Raw genomic sequence first — 25,774 nt, 5'->3', positions numbered from 1 at the left:
TACAAAATAGGCCAAGTAGCCTAATATATAATAACCAAAATACTTAACTGAATTATCTGTGTGTTATCAGTCTCGAGAGGCCTATTTGTGATCGCAGTCATCGCACGCGCATAAATCAAAGTGTTTGAAACGCGAGACAAAACAACATTAAATCATAGGTCTACTACATTTATTATTATCATTGAACATAGCGGTGATGGTTTTATTGTTGTTATTATTGTTTACACTGATATATTTATAATCTTAACGCTTTATATTTGTAAAAAAAAAAATTTAAACGGCTGGGTTCGTCCATTTTTGATCCAAACATTGTCTGAAACAACCCAGCTTTTCCAGAGTGCAATAGACTATAAACACAGGCCTAAACGCGGTTGTGGAGATAAAATATTTATGATGATCTGAAACATCTTTAACACATATAGTTTAGCGGCAGATTTTCCTATAAAATGCAGCAAAAAAACACATAAAAACCCTTGAACGCTGAACGATCCGGTTTTCCCCTAAAACCCTCTAAATGTGGATTTCTCCGTTTTGCGTGAAATGATGACTTGCCTTTGCTGTTTTGTGTCTAATAACATGTTTTAATAAGTCCAGTGGGCTCATGTCACGGCTCATTAATTTCACGCTTTTGAGGATACACAGAAATGACATCTCACAAAATGTGAGAAACACGAATGAAATTATGCTTCATATACGTTTTAATGCTTTTCTTTAAACAAAAACACGTTACACTAATATGAAAACAGGTACATGTCGAACAAACGCTAAAAAAAAAAATCCACGACTCACTTATAAAGACCAACAGATCAATATTTATCTCTGATTTAATTTTTTGGGATTGTTGAGGGGAAAGTGCCAGTCTTACCGTTACCTTAAAACCGCACGTGCGGCCACGACATCAAGTGCTGTTTATTTCCAACCAAGAAGAAAGAACATTTTGCTTAAAAAAAAAAAACATTGTGAAATAAAATCCTAAGTGTTTTTATAGGAGCAAAACTGATATCAGTCCTTGGAAGAAGAAGAGAAAAAAAAACGATGAATAAAAAGGCTGTTTCAGCAGTTCTGTAAATAAATCTCCCGGTCAGTTAACGACTGTCTTTGGTAGAATAAATACGTGAGCGCGTCACTGGTTCCCCGAGCTCAGGCCCCACGCGGGGAGACAGTACGTGTACGGGTAATAGTAGGACGCGAGCAGCGGCGGTCGCAGGAGTTCTCCGGGGCTGTACTGTCTCCGGTCGTCCCGGACCAGCACTTTCACGGCCACTTTCTTCGCCGCGGGCGCCGACGCCAGAAGATCCGCGGCCATCTGACGCCGCTTGGTCTTGTAGCGTCGGTTCTGGAACCAGATCTTGACCTGCGTCTCGGTGAGCTTGAGGGAGGCCGCGAGGTCCGCGCGCTCCGGCCCGGAGAGATAGCGCTGGTGATTGAAGCGCCGCTCGAGCTCGAACACCTGCGCGTGAGAGAACGCGGCGCGAGAACGCTTCTTCCGCTGCTTGGGCTGATCGACGCTCTTCTCCTCCGTCGCGTTACAGTCTGGAGAACAACAATAACACACGACTTCAGTCAAGATGGACGAGACAAACGTTGAAGTTGCCTCGCCAGAAAGTTTTAAGTAGCCTAAAAGCTTGAAGGTTTTCAGTTTGTAATCGTTTCAAGTGTGAGTTTAGTAGTTTTAAAAGCTAGCTGTAAGATAGAATAATAGAAAGATTAACACAGAGATGGATCTATAGATAAATAACTACATGGCAGTTTAAATTAGTCTTTTGAGACCCTCCAACTGTCAACATAAAAAAAATAAGTGTTTTACCGTTTGAACATTCAGTTTCAAAAGCTTGAAGTTTGAAGGTTTTCAGTTTGTAATAGTTTTAAGTTGTAGTTTTGTAGTTTTAAAAGCTAGCTCGGAAGATAGATATATAGATAGATAGATAGATAGATAGATAGATAGATAGATAGATAGATAGATAGATAGATAGATAGAAATACCACACAGAATTGCAGTTTACTTTTTGTCTTTTGAATCTCTCCAACTGTCAATATTTGAATTTTTGACCGTTGGAGTTTGAGCAGTCTTGGCTCATTTGAACATTCAGATAATGTAAGTCTAGGATTTATAAACGCCATTTTTTAAGGAAAATCACAAGTCGGATCAGTTAGAAAATAAAGCACACTATAAGTCAGATCAGTCTGAATGTCTAGTCTGAGTTTGGTGGATGTAGTATCAAAAGTCTAGAAGTAGCAGCGTTGAGAAACTTAAGAAGAATAACAATAAGCTTGAATAGTGTCGTTAGATATTTTTCAAGCCAACTTAATAAAGATCTCAAAGAAGAACTATTTTTGCTTCCACAAAGAACCAATTTTCTTAGAGTAACGAACACATTTAAAATCTAAATAACTTTTTTTCACTCTTTAGTGGTTCCATGGGAGATTGCTCCCAATACAGAAGTGTAAAGGTTCTGCTGGAGCTCAGAGGAACGGTTCTGCACTCACCGGACACGCAGTCGCTCAGGCCTTTGCCGTGTTTTGACTCCTGATCGGTTTCCTCCGCTAAATCTGCGTCTCTCTCAGGCTTTGCGTCGCTTCGCGCTTTGGTGTCGTTGTCCTCGCTCAGCCCGGAGTCCGAGTCGTAGTTCTTACTCTCTCTCTCATCGCTCCGATCCGCTCCGTCCATCTCTTCGAAGATTTTCCAGCACTCGCTTTTCGAGAAACACACATCCAGATCGTTGAGATGCCGAGACTCCTCTTTTCTGTTCAGAATGGCTTGAATGGAGAACGGCATCAGAGAGTTGCTGCGAACAGCCATTTTAATCAGGAAAAGTCACTGTGGATCTCCAGCTCCGGGGTTACGCGCTCCTGATTGAGCCCCGTGGCGGCAGTTCGGTCGCATCGCGTGAAGGAAGTGTGTGTGTTCGCCACCGCGAGTGTGTGAGTGTGAACACACAGCGCTACTATCCACTTCACCTGCGGAGCACACTGAACCTCAAATCGCTCCCATTGGCCAGTCGGGCAGCTGGAACGCGTTCTGATTGGCTGTGAGGAACTCGTGCATATTTACAGCGCATTAACCCTTAAAGACCCGAGGAGAGAATTAAAAGATATCAATGACCCTTTAAAATCACACTGACAACTAAATACGAGCTGCGGATGAAAAAAGCAGGTCTGACAAAACGCGACTGAACGCACAGAATTATCATCCAAACACGCGCTTGAATGTTTTTACGGAGCAAAAAATTATGGCAGCTCTATAATAATCGTTTTTAGTAATAAACTCGTTAATATTCTCAGGTCACTGGATTTCCATAATATATTGAGCTGTAAGTAACTTCTACTTTCTGTTCGCATTTCATTCATTTATTTATGACTAAAGGCGGTCGTGTTTGTGCGCTTCTTTTAAAGGTATGGAAATTAATTATTTGTTTTATCTTTATTTTATCATTTCATTGATTAAAACACTTCTCATTTTATGTCTGTATATATTCCACAAAAACAAACTAATTAAAAATTAAAATGAAATATCTCGTCAAACTAATTTCTACTCTTATCCGCGTCATATTTGAGGATGTTTTTTTGGCTAAATGAACGAGGCCTAAAAACGGCATAGAACAATATTAATTTAATGAATATGCGTCAGACAGATATTTTCAATTTAGGAGCAACATCATTAGTAATAATAATAACAATAATAATAATAATAATAATAATAATAATAATAATAGCCTAATAATAAACCAAACAGAAATAAATAAACAATTTCTTCATATTTGATTTTCTCTTGATTCTTTTTTTGAAGACGCTGTTTTAAGAATTACTTTAAATAATTCAATTATATTTTCTTGTTTTGATATCCTGTCCCTAACATAGCTAATTTAGCCTTTAGGCTATAGCCTAATGGATATTGTGTGAACGTTCAGGAAAAAATAAAATAAAATAACCAAACAACTGTTAATGTGTAATTTCAGAAGCTAAATAATGAATAGCTGAAAATTAATACATTTAATAAGCCAATTTATTGAGCGTTGACGGGAAATTATTAGCCGCCGTATAATAAAAACGTTAATTTAATGTTAATGCCGATTAATAAATCATGTTGCTGGACTTTGAGCGTCACGCTGGATTTTCATTGACAATGACAACCAAATATAAATGTTTATTTGGCGATCATATTTGAAGACGTTTTTCTTCTATTTCGTCTTCGGGAATTATGTATACATGGCTATTTTTCTGGCGTGTTTTTACCCAAATGTGTAATAGATTCCTCTGCGTAATTTCACTAAATATTTAATCAACACAGAATTACGGCTTACTTTTAACAGCCTAACTAACATAACACGACGATCAGCGTTTACTTCAGTGAGTCCAGATTAACTCAGCATCTGATACTGATAACATTTACACACATTTTTATAATAGAAATTCTATTTTCCCCTCGCATAAATGTTTTTAGTTCCGAGAACATGATGTTTATTAATGATTTTAAAATCTTGTAAATATTAGTAAGGTATAGGCTACGTGCACGTCTCTCTCTCCATCTAGCGGCCACGCGCATCACTCACGCGCGTTCCTGTGTCTGATAAAAGTGACATGAATATCTATTTGTCTAAAAGTGAACATGTGTGACTCTGCAGATGCTCGCGATCGAGGGATCACCGTGGGCGTGCACGCGTTTGGGAACTTGTCAAGCTCGTGAAGTGTAAATTGCGCGTGCATGCAGAGGGATAATGAAAAAATGGACGCAATAAACTTCAAAACATCAACGCGTTCCCGCTCCTTATAGTTGTATTGTTGAGTCTGAATGTGCCTGTGTGTGTGTGTGTGTGTGTGTGTGTGAGATGTAACAGACTCTGACAGCTCAGAAAAGAATGGCGTGACACGCGGATGACAGCAGCTCGTGCGACTAGACTTTATCTGGCACATGAAACTCATGTAAAAGCCCATCGAGTCCGGATGCGCGTGACCGAGAGAGAGACGGGAGTAAAGCATCGGGTCATGCGCACAGCTAAACACTCACCTGCCCTCAGTGTTATTAAAGCAAGGCTTTTCATGATCATCTCACGTATAAAGACCCAATAAATAGGCCTACCGTGAAAATCGCCTATAAATGTGTTGTAAAATACTTTTTCTATTACATAATTATATGTATTTGACTCATTTTTACTTATCAAATATTGTAATCAAACGTAATTTGTTTTTTATTTAAACAAAATTTTAAATTAATATCATCTAAATAAAATTATTTATTTTAATAATTTGTATTTATTTGAAATGTTTTTACTTGTGTACTTGTCAAATTTTATTTGAATGAAGTGTGAGTTTATTATTTGTTCATCAATTTGTTCTAATTGATTACTTTTTATTTATATTAGGGCTATTTATTTATCTAAACAAAAATGTGTTTCATTGTTTTTAGTATTAAAATTTATTTAGTTCAATCTTATTTTTCTTGATTTATTTTTTACATTTCTACACTGCTTTTCGTATTTATATTAATTTAAATATAGTTTATTTATTTAGTGTAGTTTTATAAAACTTCTTTATTTTGGTTGTGTAAATCAAATTATAGATTTAAAATGTTTTATTTATTGTAGCATCAAATTTAAATATATTTAAATCAAAGACATAAGTGTATTATTTGTTCTATTCAATACATTTGTTTTAATCTAATGTATTAAACATTTATTTAAATACAAGTTATTTTATCTTCTTTTTTTCAGTCAAAATGTATTTATTTAGTTTAATCTCTTTTAAAAAAAAGTTATTTTCAGATTTCAGACTTTTCTCTAATGGTTTCCGCGGACCTGTTTGAAAGCAGCACTGTTTATAGGTTGTGTGTGTATTTCAGCTTCAGCTTATAAATAAAGGACTATAGATCGAATCGGCGGAGTCACGTGAGTCTCTCAGCCAATCACACGCGCTTCTGTTTGGATGTGGCGCCGCCGTGTGGAAAACACAGATATGACCGCTGAGCTCGAGTTTACATGAGAACATTGTACATGTATAACGCGACCCCTGCTGGACGACTCATCACAGTGCACGTGTGTGTAATATTCTGTGCTGTAATATAGTGTTGAGTAAGCCTATATAGTGTTATTATATATATTATTTATATAGTGTTTTACTGCCAGCAGGATAATATTAATCCCTCTAAAAATTTAATCTCTTCATCTCATACATGTTATAAATTAAATCAGACTAATACCAACTTCAAATGCAAAGTTAATTATACAGTATTAAGTTTTATTTTATGAAAAATGTATCAAAATGAAGCAAGTCTTAAAGTTATTTCTTGTGTTCCTATTGAATTAAGATTATTTTCCTGACTCTGTTGACAGATATTTGTTGTGTAAAATCAGCTGCACATGAAGGCATTCATATTTAACCTCCGATGTCTCACACACACACACACACACACCTGTTTCCTGCGGCACCAGATTAAAGTGTCCAATAATAAATCAGAATAAACTCTTAATTTCACCACAGAAATAAATGCCTGTGGTCTGTTCTCTCTCTCTCTCTCTCTCTCACACACACACACACACACACACACACACACACTGTTTCGTCTGGCCTCGGTCTGTTCAGGTTCCTCTGACCAGAATAATAAACTCAATGTCAAAAACTTTAAACTTTCTAAAGATCATTTTTTGATATACTGATGATGTATGTGTAGATTCTAAAGTTGTGATTATGATTTGACTGTAGTGAGTGTGTACTGTTGCTGTTTGAGTGTAAACAACATCTAAGCTGTTAATTAGTTGCAAATCTAACAGAGAGATTGGTTTTTAAAGAGATCGTGTTTAAAGGACTACAACAAACGGCTGGTAGAACTACACGAGCTTCCTCCCGGGTTACACACAAGCTCCTGTAGCTCCGCCCCCTGTGCCGGGAGCAGCAGCTCATTTGCATTTAAAGGGACACACACAAAAACGGCACATTTTCTCTCACCCTCAAAAAGTGACAATTTAAACATGATATAATAAATGATCATTACATAATAAATGATCTTCAATAAATGAAATGGCATATTTTGAGTTCAAACTTCACACACACACACACACACACACACTCGGGACATCAGAGACTTATTCTACATCTTGTGAAAAGGGCATTATCCCAGCCCTTTAGTAATTAAGGAGTAAAATAAACATCTCACACAAAACAAAATATAAAAAACACACAGATCGGATCTCGGATCAATACTGGAATTTATCATAAAAAGGTAAAAATATAAAATGGAACAATAATGACATTCACAGAATGAGCATCTTTATGGTGACAGAAATATGACACACACACACACACACACACACACACACACTCTCTCTGACCTTAAAACTAGCAAAAAGCATGAACATGAGGCGATCAGAAGCAGTGTTCGGTTCATCGCTTGGTTCTCTTCGCCGGCGGATCGTCAGGTTTCTGTCCTCGCGTGCGAGAGAGCGAAGGACTGGAGTCACCCCTGCGACCTCTGACCGGCCTGACAGAGAGAGAGAGAGAGGGCGAGAGAGAGAATGAGTGTGTGTCAGAGTGTGTGTGTGTGTGTGAGGAGTCTCAGGACAGACACACACCTTGTGTTCGGGGAGTGTTCCTCTTTCCCGCTGAGTTTACTCACAGCTCGAGTCGACGGCTTGCTGGGTTTATTCCTGAAACACACACATGAGGAATGATCCACTGATGTGAGGATCCGGAGTGTGTGTGGTGTGTGTGTGTGTGTGTGTCAGTACTTCTCTGCCTCCAGACGGGACGCTGCTCGGGTCGTGGCTCGTGTTTTGGTCTCCTCTTCGTCGTCCTCCTTCTCTCCGTCTCGTTTCTCTGACGCTCCCGTGTCTGTGGACGGCAGGAACACAATATTAATGTTTCTCGGGATAAACAAGAGTTTGATATTCCGGGCCTTTATTGATCACAGTTATGATGTCATATCAGGCTCTCGTACCCGACTCATCAGTGGAGGACGCTTTGCAGGGTCGGCCTCGCCGGGCAGGTTTCCTCTGAACACACACACACACACACACACACACGTCAGTCAGTGATTCATACGTCTGATGGTTTAGTGTCAGGAGTGTGTGTTCGCTCACACTCACATCTTCCTCATCTTTCTTCTCCTCGTCTTCATCGCTGGCTTTGATCACGTCCTGATCTTCACACACACTCGCTGAGACACATCAAACACACAACGAGGAACATGAGCAATCAGGCTTCATTCAGTGAGAGTTTCTACACACACACACACACACACACACACACACACTGACCTTCATCTCTCCTGTGTTTGGCTGATGGTTCTGGTTCTGGTTCTGCTGTGGAACACAGAAGCTCGTCCGATGATCTCTTACGCTTCAGTGCAGGTTTCACTGCAGAGAGAGAGAGAGAGAGAGAGTGTGAGAGAGTGTGAGAGAGAGAGAAACTGATCATCTACACACAGATAAACAAGTGTGCGAGTGTTAGAGTGTGTGTGTGTGTGAGAGTGTGTGTGTGTGTGTGAGTGTGTGTGTGTTTCAGACTCTCACCTGAGGGAGCGTCTCTGATCTGAGCTGTGGAGCGTCGACTCCTGCGACCCTGATAATCAAAACACACACACACACACACACACACACACTTCAGTTCCACCAAAACATCGATCACATGACCTGCAATAAACATCTCATCACAGTCTAAGATTTGGTTAATCACGACATTTCTCTCTTATTTGGAGAAAAAGTTCGACTTTTCAATTTACCTTCTGAAAGCAACTTTCAGTTTCATTTAATCTTTAAATTAAAGACTTTTGATATTATAGTTTGTTGACTCATTAGAGTTGAAGGTTTTTATAGAAGGGATTTTTGATTTCTCTTTTTATCACTCCATAAATCCGAAAATACTGTCAACAGACAGAAAAAACACATGTTTAGAGGAATAAAATGTTATATAAATCAGTGTGAATGATATATGAACAAACCCCTCAGTAAAAACCTTCAGAATATAGATATGAATGAAACTGTAAGTTCTGCTGAAGTGGAGAAACTCTTTTAAAGATATGTGTCCAAACTCAAATCTACAGACGAAAAAAAGATGAGGCAAAATAACCCAAAATCTCAAAACTAAACAGTGAATGTAGCGTCTTGGCTTAATTCAAAATAAAGCTGAAATAAAATAAAATAAAATATAAGCATAAAAAAAAAATTTCAACTAAAATGTATATTAGAAATGCCTTTGAAACGAACTGAAATAAGTTGAAGTACTTATAGTTTTCATAGTAAGTAAATATAAATTACAGCTTAATATAAATATCGACCAAAAACTACCAAAAATTAGTAAAGGCACCAAACATGACTAAAACAAACCACATTAAAATAAAAAAATAAAAGCTAATTCAAAATATGGATAAATATGGAATAGTATATAAACAGCAGATGCTCTGAGATCTATTTTCATCATAAACTAACATAAAATATTCCTGAAAGTAAAATTTTCTGTACAGGTTTGGTGTGATGATGATGATGATGATGATAACTGTGATTCTTCTTTTATATATTCACATAAATACTACATGTACTAATAATTTGATCAGTTGTACGATCTTATTAAAAGCAGAAAGTCTCTGATTTTAATATATCTTTCAAACTGACTATTGTGTGGAAGTCTCACCGGTCAACAACTCGACAAAAAGAAAATAGATATTAAAAAACTTTAAAATTAGAATCAAGTGTTTTTGTCTTAAAATCAAAACTGAAGAATTTAAACACACCTCTTTTGGCTCCTCCTCCACAGCTGGCTCCGCCTCCTTCAGTTGTAAAGCAGAGCCTTATGGAAAAGAGCAGAGAAACGGTCACATGACGCGGCGCGAGTGCGGAGGACGGCTCAAGGTGTGTGCAGCGCAGACTCTTACGTGTTTCTCTCTGAGGAGCATCAGAAGCTCTGGAGGATCTTCCTCTGCGTGGAGTCCGGCTCACTCCAGATCGCTCTTCATCATCCTCATCATCGTCACCATCATCATCATCACACTGTCAGACACATCACACACTTTAATAGAAGAACAGAGAGAGAGAGAGTGTGTGTGTGTGTGAAGAAATCTCACCTCTTTATTGGACGTTTGCTCTTTTTCATCACCCGCTCTGGTTTGATTTGCTGCAGTCACACAAACAAAGTGTAATTTCAGATTCTACATGTTATTCATTCAGGAAACATGTTTTTTAGACGAGAGCACATCATAAAGAGGTGTTGATTATGATTTCACCGTTTAATTCTTAAGAAATCATTTTTTAAGGACTACAACAAACGGCTGGTAGAACTACACGAGCTTCCTCCCGGGTTAGTGACATCATCAACCCTACGATTAACCTAAACCCCGCCCCCGGAACACGATTTATGGATTATCAGGACAGAATATGCTAATCAAATATCATCACATCCACTTCTGTTCTGGTTCTGACATTGCAGTAAATCGCACTGATTAATAACAATCGCTTATAAGTTATCATATCACGCAAAACTACGTTTTTCAGTTAAATTTGGGGAAACCACTGTGTTGAGCTATTTCAGTTACTTTTGTTTGATTTGTAAGTCTATAAATTGCGCCAATAATGCAACGGGGGTTGAATATCAAATTTTCCAAAAAAATTCCACCGGCAAATAAACTTGGTCCACAATGTGGTTGCAGTCTGGAGCCCAGTGTTATTACTTTACATTAACACACACACACCTGCCCTCTGAGCAGATGATCGTCTTCTCCCTGTGCCGCTCTCCATCTGCTCCACCTGATCAAAGTCATCAGCATTAATGACATGAGCATGATTTCCTGTATAATATCCGCTGATAAGACGATTCTGATTGGTTACCGTCTCAGAGGCGTCTGACGACTTCTGTTCCTGCTCGTCTGAGACCGATGCGCTGCCTGCGTCACACACACGGGTTACACTGAGATAATCACACACTCATAATCAGAATCACACACTCCTAATCATCACGGCCACTAACCTGTGTCTGTAGAGTCGGTCTGCGCAGGCTCAGCTACTGTCTGCGCAGGTTCAACTGTATCTGTGGTGAGCGTCTGCGCAGGTTCAACTGTATCTGTGGTGAGTGTCTGCGCAGGTTCAACTGCATCTGTGGTGAGCGTCTGCGCAGGTTCAACTGCATCTGTGGTGAGCGTCTGCGCAGGTTCAACTGCATCTGTGGTGAGCGTCTGCGCAGGTTCAACTGTATCTGTGGTGAGCGTCTGCGCAGGTTCAACTGTATCTGTGGTGAGCGTCTGCGCAGGTTCAACTGTATCTGTGGTGAGCGTCTGCGCAGGTTCAACTGTGTCTACTGTATGAGTCTGCATGGACTCATTTGCATTCACATCGAGGGTCTGCGCAGGCTCCACTGTAAGCATCTGCGCAGGCTCAGCTGTGTATGCACTGTGGGTCTGTGCGGGCTCAACTGCATTTGCAGTGAATGTCGAAGCAAGTTCTGCTGGTTTTTCTATGAGGGTCGGCAAAGGCTCATCTGTACCGGTCTCCTTTGTGTCTACAGTGAGGGGCTGCGAAGGCTCTGCCACATCTGCAGTGACTGTTGCTGTTGATTCAGCTGCGTCTGCAGTGACTGTTGATTCAGCTGCGTCTGCAGTGACTGTTGATTCAGCTGCGTCTGCAGTGACTGGTGATTCAGCTGCGTCTGCAGTGTCTGTTGTTGTTGATTCAGCTGCGTCTGCAGTGACTGTTGATTCAGCTGCGTCTGCAGTGACTGTTGCTGTTGATTCAGCTGCGTCTGCAGTGATTGTTGCCGCTGATTCAGCTGTGTCTGCAGTATGGGTCTGCGCAGGGGACTCAGCCATGTCTGCACTGAGGGTTTGTACCGTCTCAGGAGTGCCTGTAATGATCATCTGCGTAGGATCGGTAGCATCTTCAGCCAAAGTCTGCACTGACAAGGCTGCATCTGCAGTGGCTGTCTGCATCTGCTTAGCTGCATTTGCAGTGAAGGTTAAATCAGGAGACTCTTTAGTGAGGGTCTGCATAGGCTCAGCTGCGTCTGCAGTGAGCGTCGCTGTGGACTCGGTTGTGTCTGCAGTGAGGGTCTGCATTGGCTCAATATCATCCTTCTGCATTGACTCAGCTGCGTCTCCAGTGAGGGTCTGCGTTGGCTCAGCTGCGTCTCCAGTGAGCGTCTGCGTTGGCTCAGCTGCGTCTCCAGTGAGCGTCTGCGTTGGCTCAGCTGCGTCTCCAGTAAGCGTCTGCGTTGGCTCAACTGCGTCTGCAGTGAGGGTCTGCGTTAGATCAGCTGCATCTGCAGTGAGGGTCTGTGTTGGCTCAGCTGTGTCTGCAGTGAGGGTCTGCGTTGGCTCAGCTGCGTCTGTAGAGAGCGTCTGCGTTGGCTCAGCTGTGTCTGCAGTGAGGGTCTGCGTGGACTCATTAACATCTGCAGTGAGGGTCTGCGTTGGCTCAGCTGCGTCTGCAGTGAGCGTCTGCGTGGACTCATTAACATCTGCAGTGAGGGTCTGCGTTGGCTCAGCTGCGTCTGCAGTGAGGGTCTGCGTGGACTCATTAACATCTGCAGTGAGGGTCTGCGTTGGCTCAGCTGCGTCTGCAGTGAGCGTCTGCGTGGACTCATTAACATCTGCAGTGAGTGTCTGCGTTGGCTCAGCTGCGTCTGCAGTGAGCGTCTGCGTTGGCTCAGCTGCGTCTGCTCTAAGTATTTGTGAGTGTCTTTCTTTGTCCTTTTCATCTGTCTGCTCATCCCCCACCTGAAAGAAAAGCACCAACACATTACAGGAGATACACAAACACTCTAGCATTCAGAAAAACCCACAGGATGAATCTGATAAATTAGGCCTGTTTTACATGCCAAACGACTCCTCAAAGCAGAAGAGAGCAGACCACCTTATCACTTTTAACCTCAAACTGACTCCTGACACAACACGCACTCCTCTGCAGGTCACCTTGTGTGTAACCTAGAATCACTCTCTCCGACTCGCCCATCCTCTATGGTTTCAACCTCACTTCCTCCACCCGCTCAGTTTTAACACTAGACACTAACAGTGCTACAGACACTCTCACTACAGTACATGTCATCACTAGGATCTGTCATTCAGAAACATGGTTTATCCCATCACTGTTCTCATCTAGCTACTGGAGTGCCTCAGGGCTCAGTGCTGGGACCGCTTCTCTTCTCCTTCTCTTCTCTATCTACATGACATCTGGATAAAAGTGTTCAACATGAAGAATGGTTTCATGAACAAACAACCCAATATATGTATAAGTGAAGCAAAACCTCATGATTGTTCTAAGCTAATACGCGTTAAAGCAGCAGAGTTCTGTGAAGTTAAGCCAAACGATCTGAGACTGTAGAGGATATGACGTCATGAGCTCACCTCTGATGTCACTTCCTGCTGAGGCTCCGTCTCCATGGGCTCCACAGATGCAGCTAGAAGATGAAATCAGTTATCATGAGGCTTTATTAATTCACAAGCATATGATGATGCACAAGTTTGTGTGTTAGAGTGTGTGATATTGACAAAAAAAAAAACGAGAGCTAGATATTTTGCAAAGTGCATATTTACCTTCATCCTTCCCTCGGGTCATTTTGACCTGAAATCATTTTTTTTTTTTTTTACCCTAGGACATCGGTCACACTTGAACCACGGATTCGAGGAGTTTTGAGGTTGAAATTATAATATGAGAGCAAAATAAAAATAAAATAAGCTTTCTGGACAAAAGAAATAATAAATTAGGCCAACTATAATTTTAAGGCTTCGGGTCATTTTGACCCGCGAGGGAAAGATGTGTTAAAAAATGCGAAGGAAGGATGAAGGTTAATGTTAACAATCTATTATGGTAATCGATACACTACCTGCATCCTGGGCCTCGTTCACCGCGTAACACGACACACTTCCAGCGCCTGTTTTCCCGTCGCCCGGAGACTGCGACACGAGACTCGAGGAGCGCGCGAGATCGGGGTCCATGGAGAGCAGCGTCAGCGCCGCCTCCTTCATCTTCAGATCCGCTTCGGTCTCCCGGCGCTCCGAGGCGGAGGAGCACACGTCCATCAGGCTCAGGAGGGCGTCGGCTTCGGCGCTCAGGGGGCGGGGCTCTGCGACGGACACGCCCTCGTCCTCGGATTCGGGAGTGACGTCGCTCAGCGCACCGTACGGGTCGTTCGAGTGAACCGTGGTGCTGGACACGGACTCGGGATCTCCTCCAGCGCTCGATATCCTCTCGGGATCCTTCGGGAGCTTCTTCTCGGTTGTTTTCTTCGCTAACTTCGCTTTCTCCTCTGAGGTTTTCCTTTCCTCTTTTCCCGTTTTAGTCTTGGCTTCGGGTTTTTTATCCGATTTTCCTGCACTACTCTGGGATTTAGTCCTGTGTTTCTCCGATAAGGATCTGACCTTTGACCCCGCCTCCACCTTTCGGACGTCGCTCTCGTTTTCCGCGACTGATTTCTGCGAATGATTCTTGTCCGACGACGAATCCTTCCTCACCTTGAGCTTCTCTCCCGGTTTACCCTCCGGATGACTCTTTGACCTCTTCAGGACCTCTTTAGGGTGCTTGTCTTTCTTCCGGCTGACCTCTGACCCCGCCTCGACCTCTGACCTCTCCTCTGAGGAGCCGGTGGAGTCCAGACGCCGGAGACTCTTGCCGCTCACCTTGGCTTTCTCCTTCTCGCTCTTTCCTTTCTTCAGGTTCTCTTCATCCGCAGCTTCCGCCACAAGCGTCTTGACCTCTCGGGATGAGACGGAACTCTTCCGCTCTGGCTTGACCTTTGACCCCTTCTTCTCCTCAGCTGCTCCTTTCGTGGTTCCTCCATCTTTCTCGTCTCCGTCTCCGGTCTTTCGGAGTTTGTGCTTGAGTCGTTCATCAGGGCGCTCTTTTTCCTTCTCTTTATCCTTGCGCTCCTTTTCTTTCCGAAGCGTTCTCCCAGCCGTCCTCTGGCGTTCCTCGGTGCCCAGCTCCAGGTCCAAGATGAAGGAGTGAACACGGTTCTTCTCAGGCAGCTTCTCCTCGCCGTCTGCTTTCTTCTTGCGCTGCTCTTCCAGATCGGACAGTCGCCGCACTGACTTCAGACTCACCGCCTTCGCCTGAGGAGAAACACAGATGCTACGACTGATCAGGGTTCAACTTCACACAAATTCAAGGACTTTACAGGGTACAAGCTTCAGATTAAAGGGTACAAGCAAGGTTACATTGTGTTACCTTGTAAGATACATTGTAACAGTTTTCATGTTTCAATAAATATGGAATTCTTTCCAGAAAACTTCTTGAACAACATAAATTCAAGAACTTTCAAGTCCTGTATATTTGTGTTTATCTTCAAAAACTTTCCAGGGCCTTGCAATATTTTTTCCAGATTCACAAACTTAAGGATTTCAAGGACCCGTGGGAAGCCAGACTGAGAGAAAAAGCTGGAGAATGAGAGAAACTTACATCTTTGCTGACCGAATCCCCCTCAGTGTCACTTTTCTTCCTGTCGTCCTCTTTTCTAAAAGACAGAGTCGAGATTTAAGCAGCGCTTTGATTTAACAAATTGTTTCAGAGCAGCTTTACAGTGATAACAGGAGATTACAGGAACAGAGAGTGTTTAGGCTTTACAGCAGATCTAGAATAGAGTTATTGTCCAGATAAAGTTAGTTTTAATTGATTCACTTCCGTTATAAAGATCATTAGTTATTATTAACACGTATATACATATATCATTAGTAACTAACACGAAACCGCTCTGACAGAAAACCCTTAAAGGGATACTCCACTTTTTTTGGAAATAGGCTCATTTTACCACTCCCCCAGAGTTGAACAGTCGAGTTTTACCGTTTTCGAATCCATTCAGCCGATTTTCTGATATTTAGAAGAATATCAATAACCAGGCAGTTTCTGGTCTCATTGACTTCCATAGTAGGAAAAAAATATATACTATGGAAGTCAATGAGAGCAGAAACTGTCTGGTTATTGATATTCTTCTAAATATCAGAAAATCGGCTGAATGGATGCGAAAACGGTAAAACTCAACGGTTTAACTCTGGGGGAGTGGTAAAATGAGCCTATTTCCAAAAAAAGTGGAGTATCCCTTTAAGGGCTCATTCACATTACAGTGTTTGCAGCTCGAGAACACACACCTCGAAACAGGTGCAAGCGCTGACAATTATTTAAAAACACAATCATCTCCCCGTAAACTTTAAAAACGCAAATCTTGCAAATAGTCAAGGAGTACATTTACATGTACCCTCATAATGCGAGATTTGGGCAATATTGCGATTAAACTAGACCTCACGTAAACAATACTTCGATCAAATTGACTGAAAGTGCAATTCCTCGGAAGTTCTCCCATACAGTCCTGAGGAACATGAGGCATTGGGGTTATCTGAGTTACTATGGAAGCATATTTTTACTACAAAGGGGAAAAAACATATGACAATTCAAAATGACGAAATACTAAGAAAATACAATTTTTCATTGAATTTTGAATATTTTAATTATGAGAGACAAAATTATGACAATTCTTCCAAAAAGGAAATTCTCCGATATTTTCTTAGGAACATTTATTTTCTCAAGAAATTATGTGTAACCTGATATTTATGGAAGCCTATTTTTACCACATAGAAAACACAATTATGAAATTAAATTCAAAATGATAACACACTACGTCAAAATTATTAGGTGAAAATTCAAAGAGTCAACATTATGACAGTCAATTACAACTTTTTTTGTGTTTATATTTTAAATAGTTAATTAATTAATAAGTTAGTTAATTTAGTCAAGACGGAGAGAGTCTTTTTTAGCATCAATTGAGAATTCAGAATATTCATAACCGTCTTGTGAAGTTGGAAAGCAATAGTATAATGATAATAATTGTGTTGTTGGCGAGTCGCACAGACCTGGAGTCCCTCTTCCTCTGAATGCTCAGAGCCACCTTCTTCTCCAGGACCTTCTTCTCCTTACGAGCCTCTTTGGCCCGCGGTCTCTGATCCGCCAGTCTCTTACGGTCTGAGGGAGAACAACAGGTCAGAGGTCAGGGCTGGCAGCAACGTCAGCAAAAAATAATCGCGAGTTCTGTCGTTTCCCTAAACCATCGTTCTAACGAACATTCACATGTGTTTGAGCGATAGATCTAGACATGTGACTCATGTGTACTAATTAATCCTGATCTTGAGCAAAATAATCAAGCTGACCTTCAGTATAATCTGTGTCTTTAATTTAGAATACAAACAAATGTCATTTACGAGTTTGAGTTTGTCAAGAGAAAGCGTTGTGTTTTGAAGAGTGCGTGTGTGAACGAGCTCGAGTGTGTCAGAACGAGACGAGTGAATCTGGAAATAAAGCGAAATAACTGAGAAAAATGAGAATTATTCCTCAGATGCAGGTCCGTAATTTATAGCAAAACATCTCGCATTCGTTCGATCTCACACACATTAACACTAGTGATTACTTTCGGGAAACAGTCGAGACTATCGTTGACTTCTTCACCAGTGCTTCATACTCTGATAGAGAAGCAGCGAGTTACGCCGTTATACGGGAAACACACCCCAGATCATTAATACACACACACACACACACACACACACGTACCCTGCTCCTCGTTCTGCGCTGCTCTCAGCCTGCGCTTCTCCTCCATCCGCTCTCGGTTCTGCTGCCGCTTCAGGAGACGCTCCTCCTTTTCTTTGGCCTGCGGAGTCAGAGACACGTCAGAGTTTGGGATTTTGACAAAGAGCAGATGAAAACTGTGCATTATGAGGATAATTTAAACTTTTAAGTAAAACAATTTTGTTGATAAAAACGTTTAAAAATATCAAGATATTAAAGCACTAATAACGTTCATTGAGGAAGAAAATCTACTGTTTGTAATTACCAAATCCTGGTCAATAACGTTGAGCTGTGAGCGAAAGCCGAAGCCAGTTAATAACTGTCCTAGTGAGGTAATATAATAATCCTATATGCATGAGATTCTCCTAATATAACACACCTCTGCACATAATAACAACTGCACAAGAGATATAAAGCATAAAAGAATTCACCATATTGGTCCCACTTTATATTAAGTGGCTTTAAGTACTATGTACTTACATTGAACAATAAGTACAATGTATTATTGTGTTCCTGTTGTATTGTAAAACACGTTTGCTGCTATTGAGGTGTGATACGGGTAAGGTTAGGGACATGTGTGGTGGTATGGGTCGGTTTAAGGGTAGGTTAAGGTGTGAGGGGAGGGTCAACTGTGTAATTACAAGTGTAATTACATAAATTAATTATAGCTGTAATTACATGCTGGAATTTTAAAATGTAAGTACAATGTAAAAACATGTATGTACACAATAAGTCCATTGTATCAAATTATTAATTTCAATGTAATTACATAGTATCTAAAGCCACTTAATATAAAGTGGGACCCAATTGTGTTTATGACATCATTACTTCAGGAGATGAGATCTTACCATGCTTTTGTTCAATGTTGATATACGATTCACTGTTTTAATTTAACTTTTGCACTAAACTATTAATCTCAGTGACTTAATTTATATGCAGTTTTATTCACAGTAAAATTTAGTCAAATGAATGAACATGACATAATGAAATGTTGACAAAATGTGTATTTTTTTTTTTATCAAAAGATCCAAACAATGACTAAAATTACACAACTAAAATATAAACGTACTCTGTGTTTGTATAATAAAAATTAGGCTGAATGATGTATAAAGAAATCCCTCAGGAAAAACCTTCAGAATGTAGATAGGAATAAACCTGTAAGTTTTGGTGTGTGTAAGCGTTACTGAAGTTGAGAAAAACTCTTTAAAGATGTGCACTGTAGTTGAAATCTACAGACACAAACAGATAAAGTGCACTAAAGTTAACACTTAAATGTGTATTTTGGATGTTTTCTTTTGACCAGTGCATGAAACAACACTGGATAACCAACAAGCACCAATATTACATTTCTATATATTCTCATCATTCGTTTACATGTATTCATTACTTTAATGAGCTCAATGTTTCCATCTTAAAGGGACACTCCACTATTTTTGGAAATAGGCTCATTTTACAGCTCCTCCAGAGTTAAACAGTTCAGTTTTACTGTTTTTGAATCCATTCTGAAGAATATCAGTAGCCAGACAGTTTCAGTTATCCACAAGTTTCCTACGCCCCATGAGGCCTTGCGTCAAAAGTGGGCGCGACTTCCGGTTGGAAGTAAACAAAGCGCGACTTGACATGCTTGACACTCGTTCATTCAACAGTTGACAGTCATTCAAGTTATAGCGATCCAAACTAGCTAACGATGTGGGAACACAACCTCAACGAAATTAAAAAGGGTGAATAACAGTACCTTTACCCTCCGCAGTAGTTGATTGGGAGTATTATAATAACATTATTAATAATCAATACTCATCAAGGCATGGAGACAGACAGTTGTGCGAGCTGACAAACAATTAAAATAAAAAATACACACTTAGTCATTGTGCTTTGGAGTTTATTCAAAATTATAAATGAATGTGCTACTTGAATACATTAACTGGCACATTCTGTCAACACAGGCTTTGATCCTGAGTTTAGGTGTAACATCAGTAGCGAACAGCCAATCACATGCTGATAGAGTTTTTAGAATATTAAGAATTTAAACAAATGTACACAGGAAGATTCGTTGTCTTTTGGGAGGTGATGGAAACTACAGTCGTTGGCAGGATCACTCTGATTTCGTTTTCAGCTTATGTTCAAAACAATCACGTTTAAGCCACTAAATTAGTTTAGTCCGGTTATACATACAACCGCGAACAGCACATGTTGTCCATGAGCTCCGTAACAGCATCTCTCATAAAGATTGGCGTCTTTAAATAGTAAAATAATTCTCCGAAAAACAGCTAGCCTCTTCGCTAACTAACACACAAAATACCATTGGAATGCTACTTCCGCCGCCTCACCGGAAGTTTCACCCACTTTATTTTTTACAGGAGCGCCCCTCGGAAACTTGTGGATAAAATGAGCCTATTTCCAAAAAAAAAGTGGAGTATCCCTTTAAATGAGCACATTGTTAGCGAACTTTTGGTGCCTGTGTTAGGCTCTGGGTTTGGTGAGTGTGTTAGGCTGGAGTGTGTTCTTCTCCTCACCACAGAGCGGCGGCGCTGCTCCACCGTCACCTCGTCGTCAGAGTCGCTGTAATAGCGCGAGTACAGGAAGGGCTTGTGTACGTATCCCTGTCTCACCCCCCGCGGCTTCTTCTCCCTGCCCTCCGAGTCCTCACCCGTCTTCTGCCCCGCCTCGTCTGCACACACACACACACACACACACACACACACACACACACACACACACACACCGATGCATGTTACCGAACAAACTAAAGCACATTCTTTCCATATGTTGTTGTTGTGAGTCGTGATAGAGTGAACAGAACTAGAGCTGAGATCGGCCCAAACTAAATCAAGCCGACCCGACACGTTAACCCTAATCATGAGCCACACACACACACACACACACACACACACACACACACACACACACACACACACACACACTCACCCTCAGAGCTGATCTCTCCCTCCTCAGTGGACTCGCACAGAGGCTCGTCTTCTTCGCTGTCGATGAACGAGGACAGGTCGCTGGTGTGAACCGAACTCACGCTGATGTCACTGAGACCCTCCAGATCCGAGTCCTCCAGCGAGTACTCTAGCCAAACACACACACACACACACACACACACACACACACTGCAGGTGAGAAGCTGGAAACATTATCATTTTTGCTCATTTTTCTGCTCACTAAACCTGCAATTATTTGATCAAAAATACAGTAAAACAGTGAATATACAGTAAAGTGTGATTTATTCCTGTGATCAAATTACTCAGTGTCACATGACCCTTCACAAATCACTCTAATATGAGGATGTGATGATCAAGAAACATTTATGATTATTATCAATGTAAAAAACAGCTTCATATTTTTGTGGAAACTGTGATGTATTTTATTTTTCAGGATTATTTGATGAATAGAGTTTGAAATATAATCTTTTCTTCTCTAATGTCAGTTTAATGCATCATCAGACCATGGAGACCCTCAGTTAAAACAATTAATAATACTATACTTTTATTCATGAAGGACACATTAAACTGATCGAAAGTGCCAGTTAACAGATTTATAATGTTACAAAAGATTATATTTTTAAATAAATGCTGTTTTTATGAACTTTCTATTCATCAAAGAATCCTGAAAAATAAAATATATCACAGTTTCCACAAACATCTGAAATATTTAGTGAACTGAAGGACATGTGAATGAACACATAAAAGTATTAATACATGAACTTTAGGAAATTAGAGCATAAATTGATGTACAATTGTATCAACGGCTGCGTTTACGCGATGATCCGCGAGTAACGGCTGAAAGCTTCCTGTAAACGCATTAATCGATCGACTGAGCTCGACCCAGAGAAGTCTCGATCGGATTAAAGGGTGTTTATTCCTCTTTAGCTCATCGTCTCCAAACTATGACCAGAAATGGATGAGCGTCGAAACAGCAGCAGCGTCGCCCAGTTCGCGTCTCTGCCTTGATCTCCGGCCTGAGGTCACTCCCCCGCCGTCTGCAGTGAACATGAGCGCGGTAAAGCCGTGTCGTTGCCGTACCTTCTCTGAGCCGCTCTCTGGTCTTCTGTTTCACACTGCAGGGCTTCAGCGGCTCCGGCTCCCGGATCTCCTCTCTCGGCTTCCCGGAGGATTTACCGCTCTCCTCCTACAAGACAAGACAAGTCCCTTCATTATACAGCACTTTAACTCTATAGAGGTCACAGCAGCTTCACAGAGATTACAGGAGATGATTATATTTGGGCTTTACAGCAGATCTAGAATAGAGTTATTGTCCAGATAAAATTAGTTTTGATTGATTTACTCCGGTTATAAAGATCATTAGTGATTAACTAACACGACACCGCTCTACTGAACACCCTTAACACACTCCGACTGATTCACACTACAGTGTTTGCAGCTCGAGAACACACACCTTGAAAGACGTGCAAGCGCTCAATTATTTAAAAAAAAATTTTTTTTATATATCTACGCAAACTTCAAAAACACGAGTCTGTGAGAACGCTGGCACATGCGCATTACGGGTTTAGTCTATAGGTATACACATTTGAATATATATATATATATAAATATATACATATATATATATATTAGAGCCCGACTGATAAAGGATTTTGAAGGCCGATACTGATAGAAATATTTTGGGGTTTTAAAATCCGATATGCCGAATTATCGGTCGATATTTTTTTTTTTTATTAAATATTGTTGGATTTCACACACGTGTAAAAGAAAAGCTAACTTTTCTGCACAAGATACGTTTCTTACTTTTTCTCTGTCTAAGTGTTCACTCCTCGCAAGTATAACTTACATCTTACAATGCAGGGACTGTAACTAGAGATATGCTAGTTATAAATACAGTAATTATTTTTTTAATTTCATTATTTTATTTTTGAAATATTCATTTATCAGCCATTATAACTGCCGATACCGATATTTTGGAAAATGCCTAATATCGGCCGATAATATCATCTGGCTTTAATATATATATATGTTTGTTTTATTTAGAGTTTGACAAGGCAGGATATTGCTGCGATTGACAAGGTGCAGTGGTTGAATAATAAATAAAGTTATCATCTCCACACAAACTTCAAACTGTGAATATGTGAGTATGTGGACCTGCTCCTCTTCCTCCTCCTCACCTGTTCTTCTGCTTCTCCTCCCTCTCTCCCAGACTCCTCCTCCTTCACCTCTTCGCTCTCCTCCTCCTCTTCCTCAGGGAGGCTGATGTCCATCATCTCGTTCTCTGGGGGGTCGTGGGTCGGGTCTGAAACGCTGGTCTGGATCTGATCATCAGCGCTGGAACTCGCAGCTGGAGGACGGCAACACCACAGGTCAGAGACTGAGAACATCTGCTGTATTACTCACTCCTTTACTACAGGACTCTGTGGAGCGCTTGATTGGTCAATAGCGCCATCCAGTGGAGTATTACTCCCGATAACAGCCTCTGAGAACAGAAGCACAGACTCTTCCGGGTCGCTAATAAAATATTAAAACTCAGTCGATTCAATATTTTGTGTACCGTTATTTAATTATGCGTAGACTTGCTATTATTACTTGTACATGTAGGAAGCGGGATAATGTCCATCCAGCCAGAATAAAGCCCCTTCAGATGTGTGTGTGTGTGTGTGTGTGTGTGATCTCAGGCTGATGAAGTCCTGATCCTGATCACCCTGTCGGGTTTATTCTGAGATCACAGCAGCTGGATGTACATTTTCACTTATTTAACTCGGGAATCTGAGACTAAGAATGACTTTTACCAGACAGAAACGCTGAGGCAAAACACTGTTTTTTGCACTGATATCATAATAATAATAATAATAATAATAATAATAATATGTGAGACTCTGACCCGCATCATTTCCCTCATCTGCAGTCAGCGGTTCCTGGTTCTCCACAGGAAGGGGCGGGGCAACAGCAGGAAGTTCGTCCTCCTCCACATGGCTGTCTGGAGACAGAAACCTCCGGACGATTCGCTCGACCTGCGGACGAAACGTGTGATGGACCTTCGGATCCACGACCTGAGCCACGATACGGTCCACTCCCTGCTCCAGCATACCGGACCTGTCACACACACACACACACACACACACACAGGAGGAGGACGTGAGCGAGAGACAGGAGCAAACAAATGAACAGACAGACAAACAAACAAACAAACAAATGGACAGACAAACGAACAGACAGACAGACAAAAAAAAAAGAATGGACAGACAAATGTACGGACAGACAGACATAAGGACAGACAAAAGAACAAACAGATGAACAGACAGACAAAAGGACAGACAGATCAACGGACAAATAGACAGACAGACAGACAAACAAATATTCAAACAAATCCACAAACAGACAAAAGAACAAACAAACGAATGGACAAATAGACAAAGAGACAAACAAATGTAGACAGACAGACAAACAGACAGACAGATGACCAGACAGACAAAAAAAAACAGACAGAAAAATGAATGGACAGATGGACAGACAGACAGACGAACAGAGAGACAGACAAACAAACAAACAAACAGGCTATACAACAGACAGAGAGACAAAAAAACATACCTACAAAGGAATGGACAGACAGTCAGTCAGACAGATGAATGTACAGACAGACAAATAAAAGTACAGACAGATGACCACAGACAAATGGACAGACAGACATACATACAAACTAATGGACAGACAGACAAACAAACGGACAAACAGACAAAAAAGACATAAAGGACAGACAGGCAGATGACAGATAGACAGACAAATATACACATGAACAGACAGACAGGCAAACAAAAGTAAAAAATAAAATAAAATGGACAGACAGAAAAAAGAAAGGATGAATAGACGATAGGACAGACAGACAAAAAAAACCCCAAATAGACAGACTAAAAAAAAAAACGAATGGAATGACAAAAATTAATGGACGACCAGATGATAGGAGAGACAGACAGAAAGTCAGACAAACAAACAGACAGAGAAACTGACAAACTAATAGACACACACACACACACACACACACACACACGTACTGCAGGACCAGTTGTCTGATGCTGTTCCTCAGCTGGTTCTTGTTGAGCTGTGGACTCCAGGTGTGATTGGCCAGATGATTGGACACGAAGTTATCGACTCGCTGTCGCAAGTGCAGATACGCCGGCTGAGAGACAACAACACAGAATAAAATATTACATTATTATCAAACATCACAGAGTAAAATACTACATTATTATTAAACAACACAGAATAAAATATTAACATTATTATTAAACATCACAGAGTAAAATATTACATTATTATCAAACATCACAGAGTAAACTATAACCTTCTTTATCCAGAATAACTGTACAAACATCGTCTTTCTGCTGTCAAATATGACCTGAGTTTATGAAGGACACGTGAGAATAACTTTGATATTTCAGCAGGTTTACTCGATCATCCACACATTATCATGAGTATCAAAGAAGATCATCAGGCTTCTGAGGAAGGTTTATTGTCCATCTGTCAATCATCATTGCATTTGTTTTAAAACTACAGAGCTTTGATCATTAAAGTGAGCATTAAAATATCATCATACTAAGACATATTATTGGCAGATATTGATATTATTGATCAATGTTGATCTTGATTCAACACCATGAGCTGCTAAACTGACAGTCCGTTTATGAATTAAAAACTGAGCGGTTTATCAGTGGACTCTCGAGATCGATGATCAACAAATACATGAGGAGTTCTGCCGGACAACAACACCAGAGACTGGGATCTTCCGATGAGGTAAACTCGTGTAGAAGTGTGTGTTGTGGAGTAAGTGTGTGTGTGTGTGTGTGTGTGTGTGGGTGATTTGCCTTTGTGTCCACATCCGCCAGGCAGTCTCTGCGGAACTGATCGAACAGGCCCTCCGTCTTCAGGTGACTGACGATCATCGACACCAGCTGCGGGTCTCCGGGGTGAAGAGCCGCCATCGCCACACACTCGGAACCGAAGCCGGCAGAACTCGGTCCAGCACAACCTCCGAAAACAGCAGAACCAGCAGTGCGCTACTGAGGGAACGACGACCCGGAAGTTTACACCGCACACAGGAAACAGGCGAAGAAGACAGAGCAAAACAAGCGCGGACCTTCAGCGCCATCTAGAGGACACACGGCGAGTTCCAGCATTTACAGCAGCGGAGTAAAAAAACGAAAATAAAAATATTAAATGAAATAAACTGATTCAAATATTTTATTTAAATAATAATCAATAAAACATGTTTTTTTTTTTAAATGAGTAAATACGTTTATTTAAATATATAAT

At 40.8% G+C, this 25,774-nt stretch overlaps 2 protein-coding genes across 5 annotated transcripts; both read right to left on the bottom strand.

Moving 5' to 3' along the window:
- Positions 1 to 680: 680 nt before the first annotated feature.
- On the bottom strand, positions 681 to 2,947 carry nkx3-2 (NK3 homeobox 2). The gene is made up of 2 exons (XM_039654936.2): positions 2,488 to 2,947; positions 681 to 1,533 (listed from the first exon to the last, which is right to left on the bottom strand). Exons 1-2 carry the CDS (start codon positions 2,798 to 2,800, stop codon positions 1,124 to 1,126), a joined length of 723 nt encoding a protein of 240 aa, XP_039510870.2. The 5' UTR covers positions 2,801 to 2,947; the 3' UTR covers positions 681 to 1,123.
- A 4,235-nt stretch (positions 2,948 to 7,182) lies between these two features.
- Positions 7,183 to 25,573, bottom strand: bod1l1 (biorientation of chromosomes in cell division 1 like 1). 4 transcript variants are annotated; one of them, XM_089135161.1, is made up of 24 exons: positions 25,327 to 25,573; positions 24,517 to 24,641; positions 23,349 to 23,560; positions 22,639 to 22,808; positions 21,542 to 21,647; positions 20,442 to 20,588; positions 20,030 to 20,184; positions 17,502 to 17,598; positions 16,811 to 16,919; positions 15,366 to 15,420; positions 13,795 to 15,019; positions 13,316 to 13,368; positions 10,948 to 12,688; positions 10,673 to 10,864; positions 10,049 to 10,098; positions 9,860 to 9,974; positions 9,719 to 9,774; positions 8,502 to 8,550; positions 8,247 to 8,345; positions 8,076 to 8,146; positions 7,928 to 7,982; positions 7,719 to 7,821; positions 7,563 to 7,637; positions 7,183 to 7,471 (listed from the first exon to the last, which is right to left on the bottom strand). In XM_089135161.1, exons 1-24 carry the CDS (start codon positions 25,441 to 25,443, stop codon positions 7,375 to 7,377), a joined length of 5,274 nt encoding a protein of 1,757 aa, XP_088991287.1. In that variant the 5' UTR covers positions 25,444 to 25,573; the 3' UTR covers positions 7,183 to 7,374. The 4 variants fall into 4 exon arrangements, with proteins under 4 accessions (XP_088991287.1, XP_088991286.1, XP_088991285.1 ...); XM_089135160.1 differs by having other exon boundaries at positions 7,928 to 8,146; positions 10,673 to 10,727; positions 10,809 to 10,864; XM_089135159.1 differs by having other exon boundaries at positions 7,928 to 8,146.
- Positions 25,574 to 25,774: the final 201 nt, after the last annotated feature.

Source organism: Pimephales promelas, chromosome 9 (assembly GCF_988280905.1).
Source record: "Pimephales promelas chromosome 9, fPimPro1.hap1.1, whole genome shotgun sequence".
NCBI classification, from domain to species: Eukaryota; Metazoa; Chordata; class Actinopteri; order Cypriniformes; family Leuciscidae; genus Pimephales; species Pimephales promelas.
The sequence above is the reverse complement of the archived record's forward strand: the minus strand, read 5'-3'. Positions and strand labels throughout refer to the sequence as shown.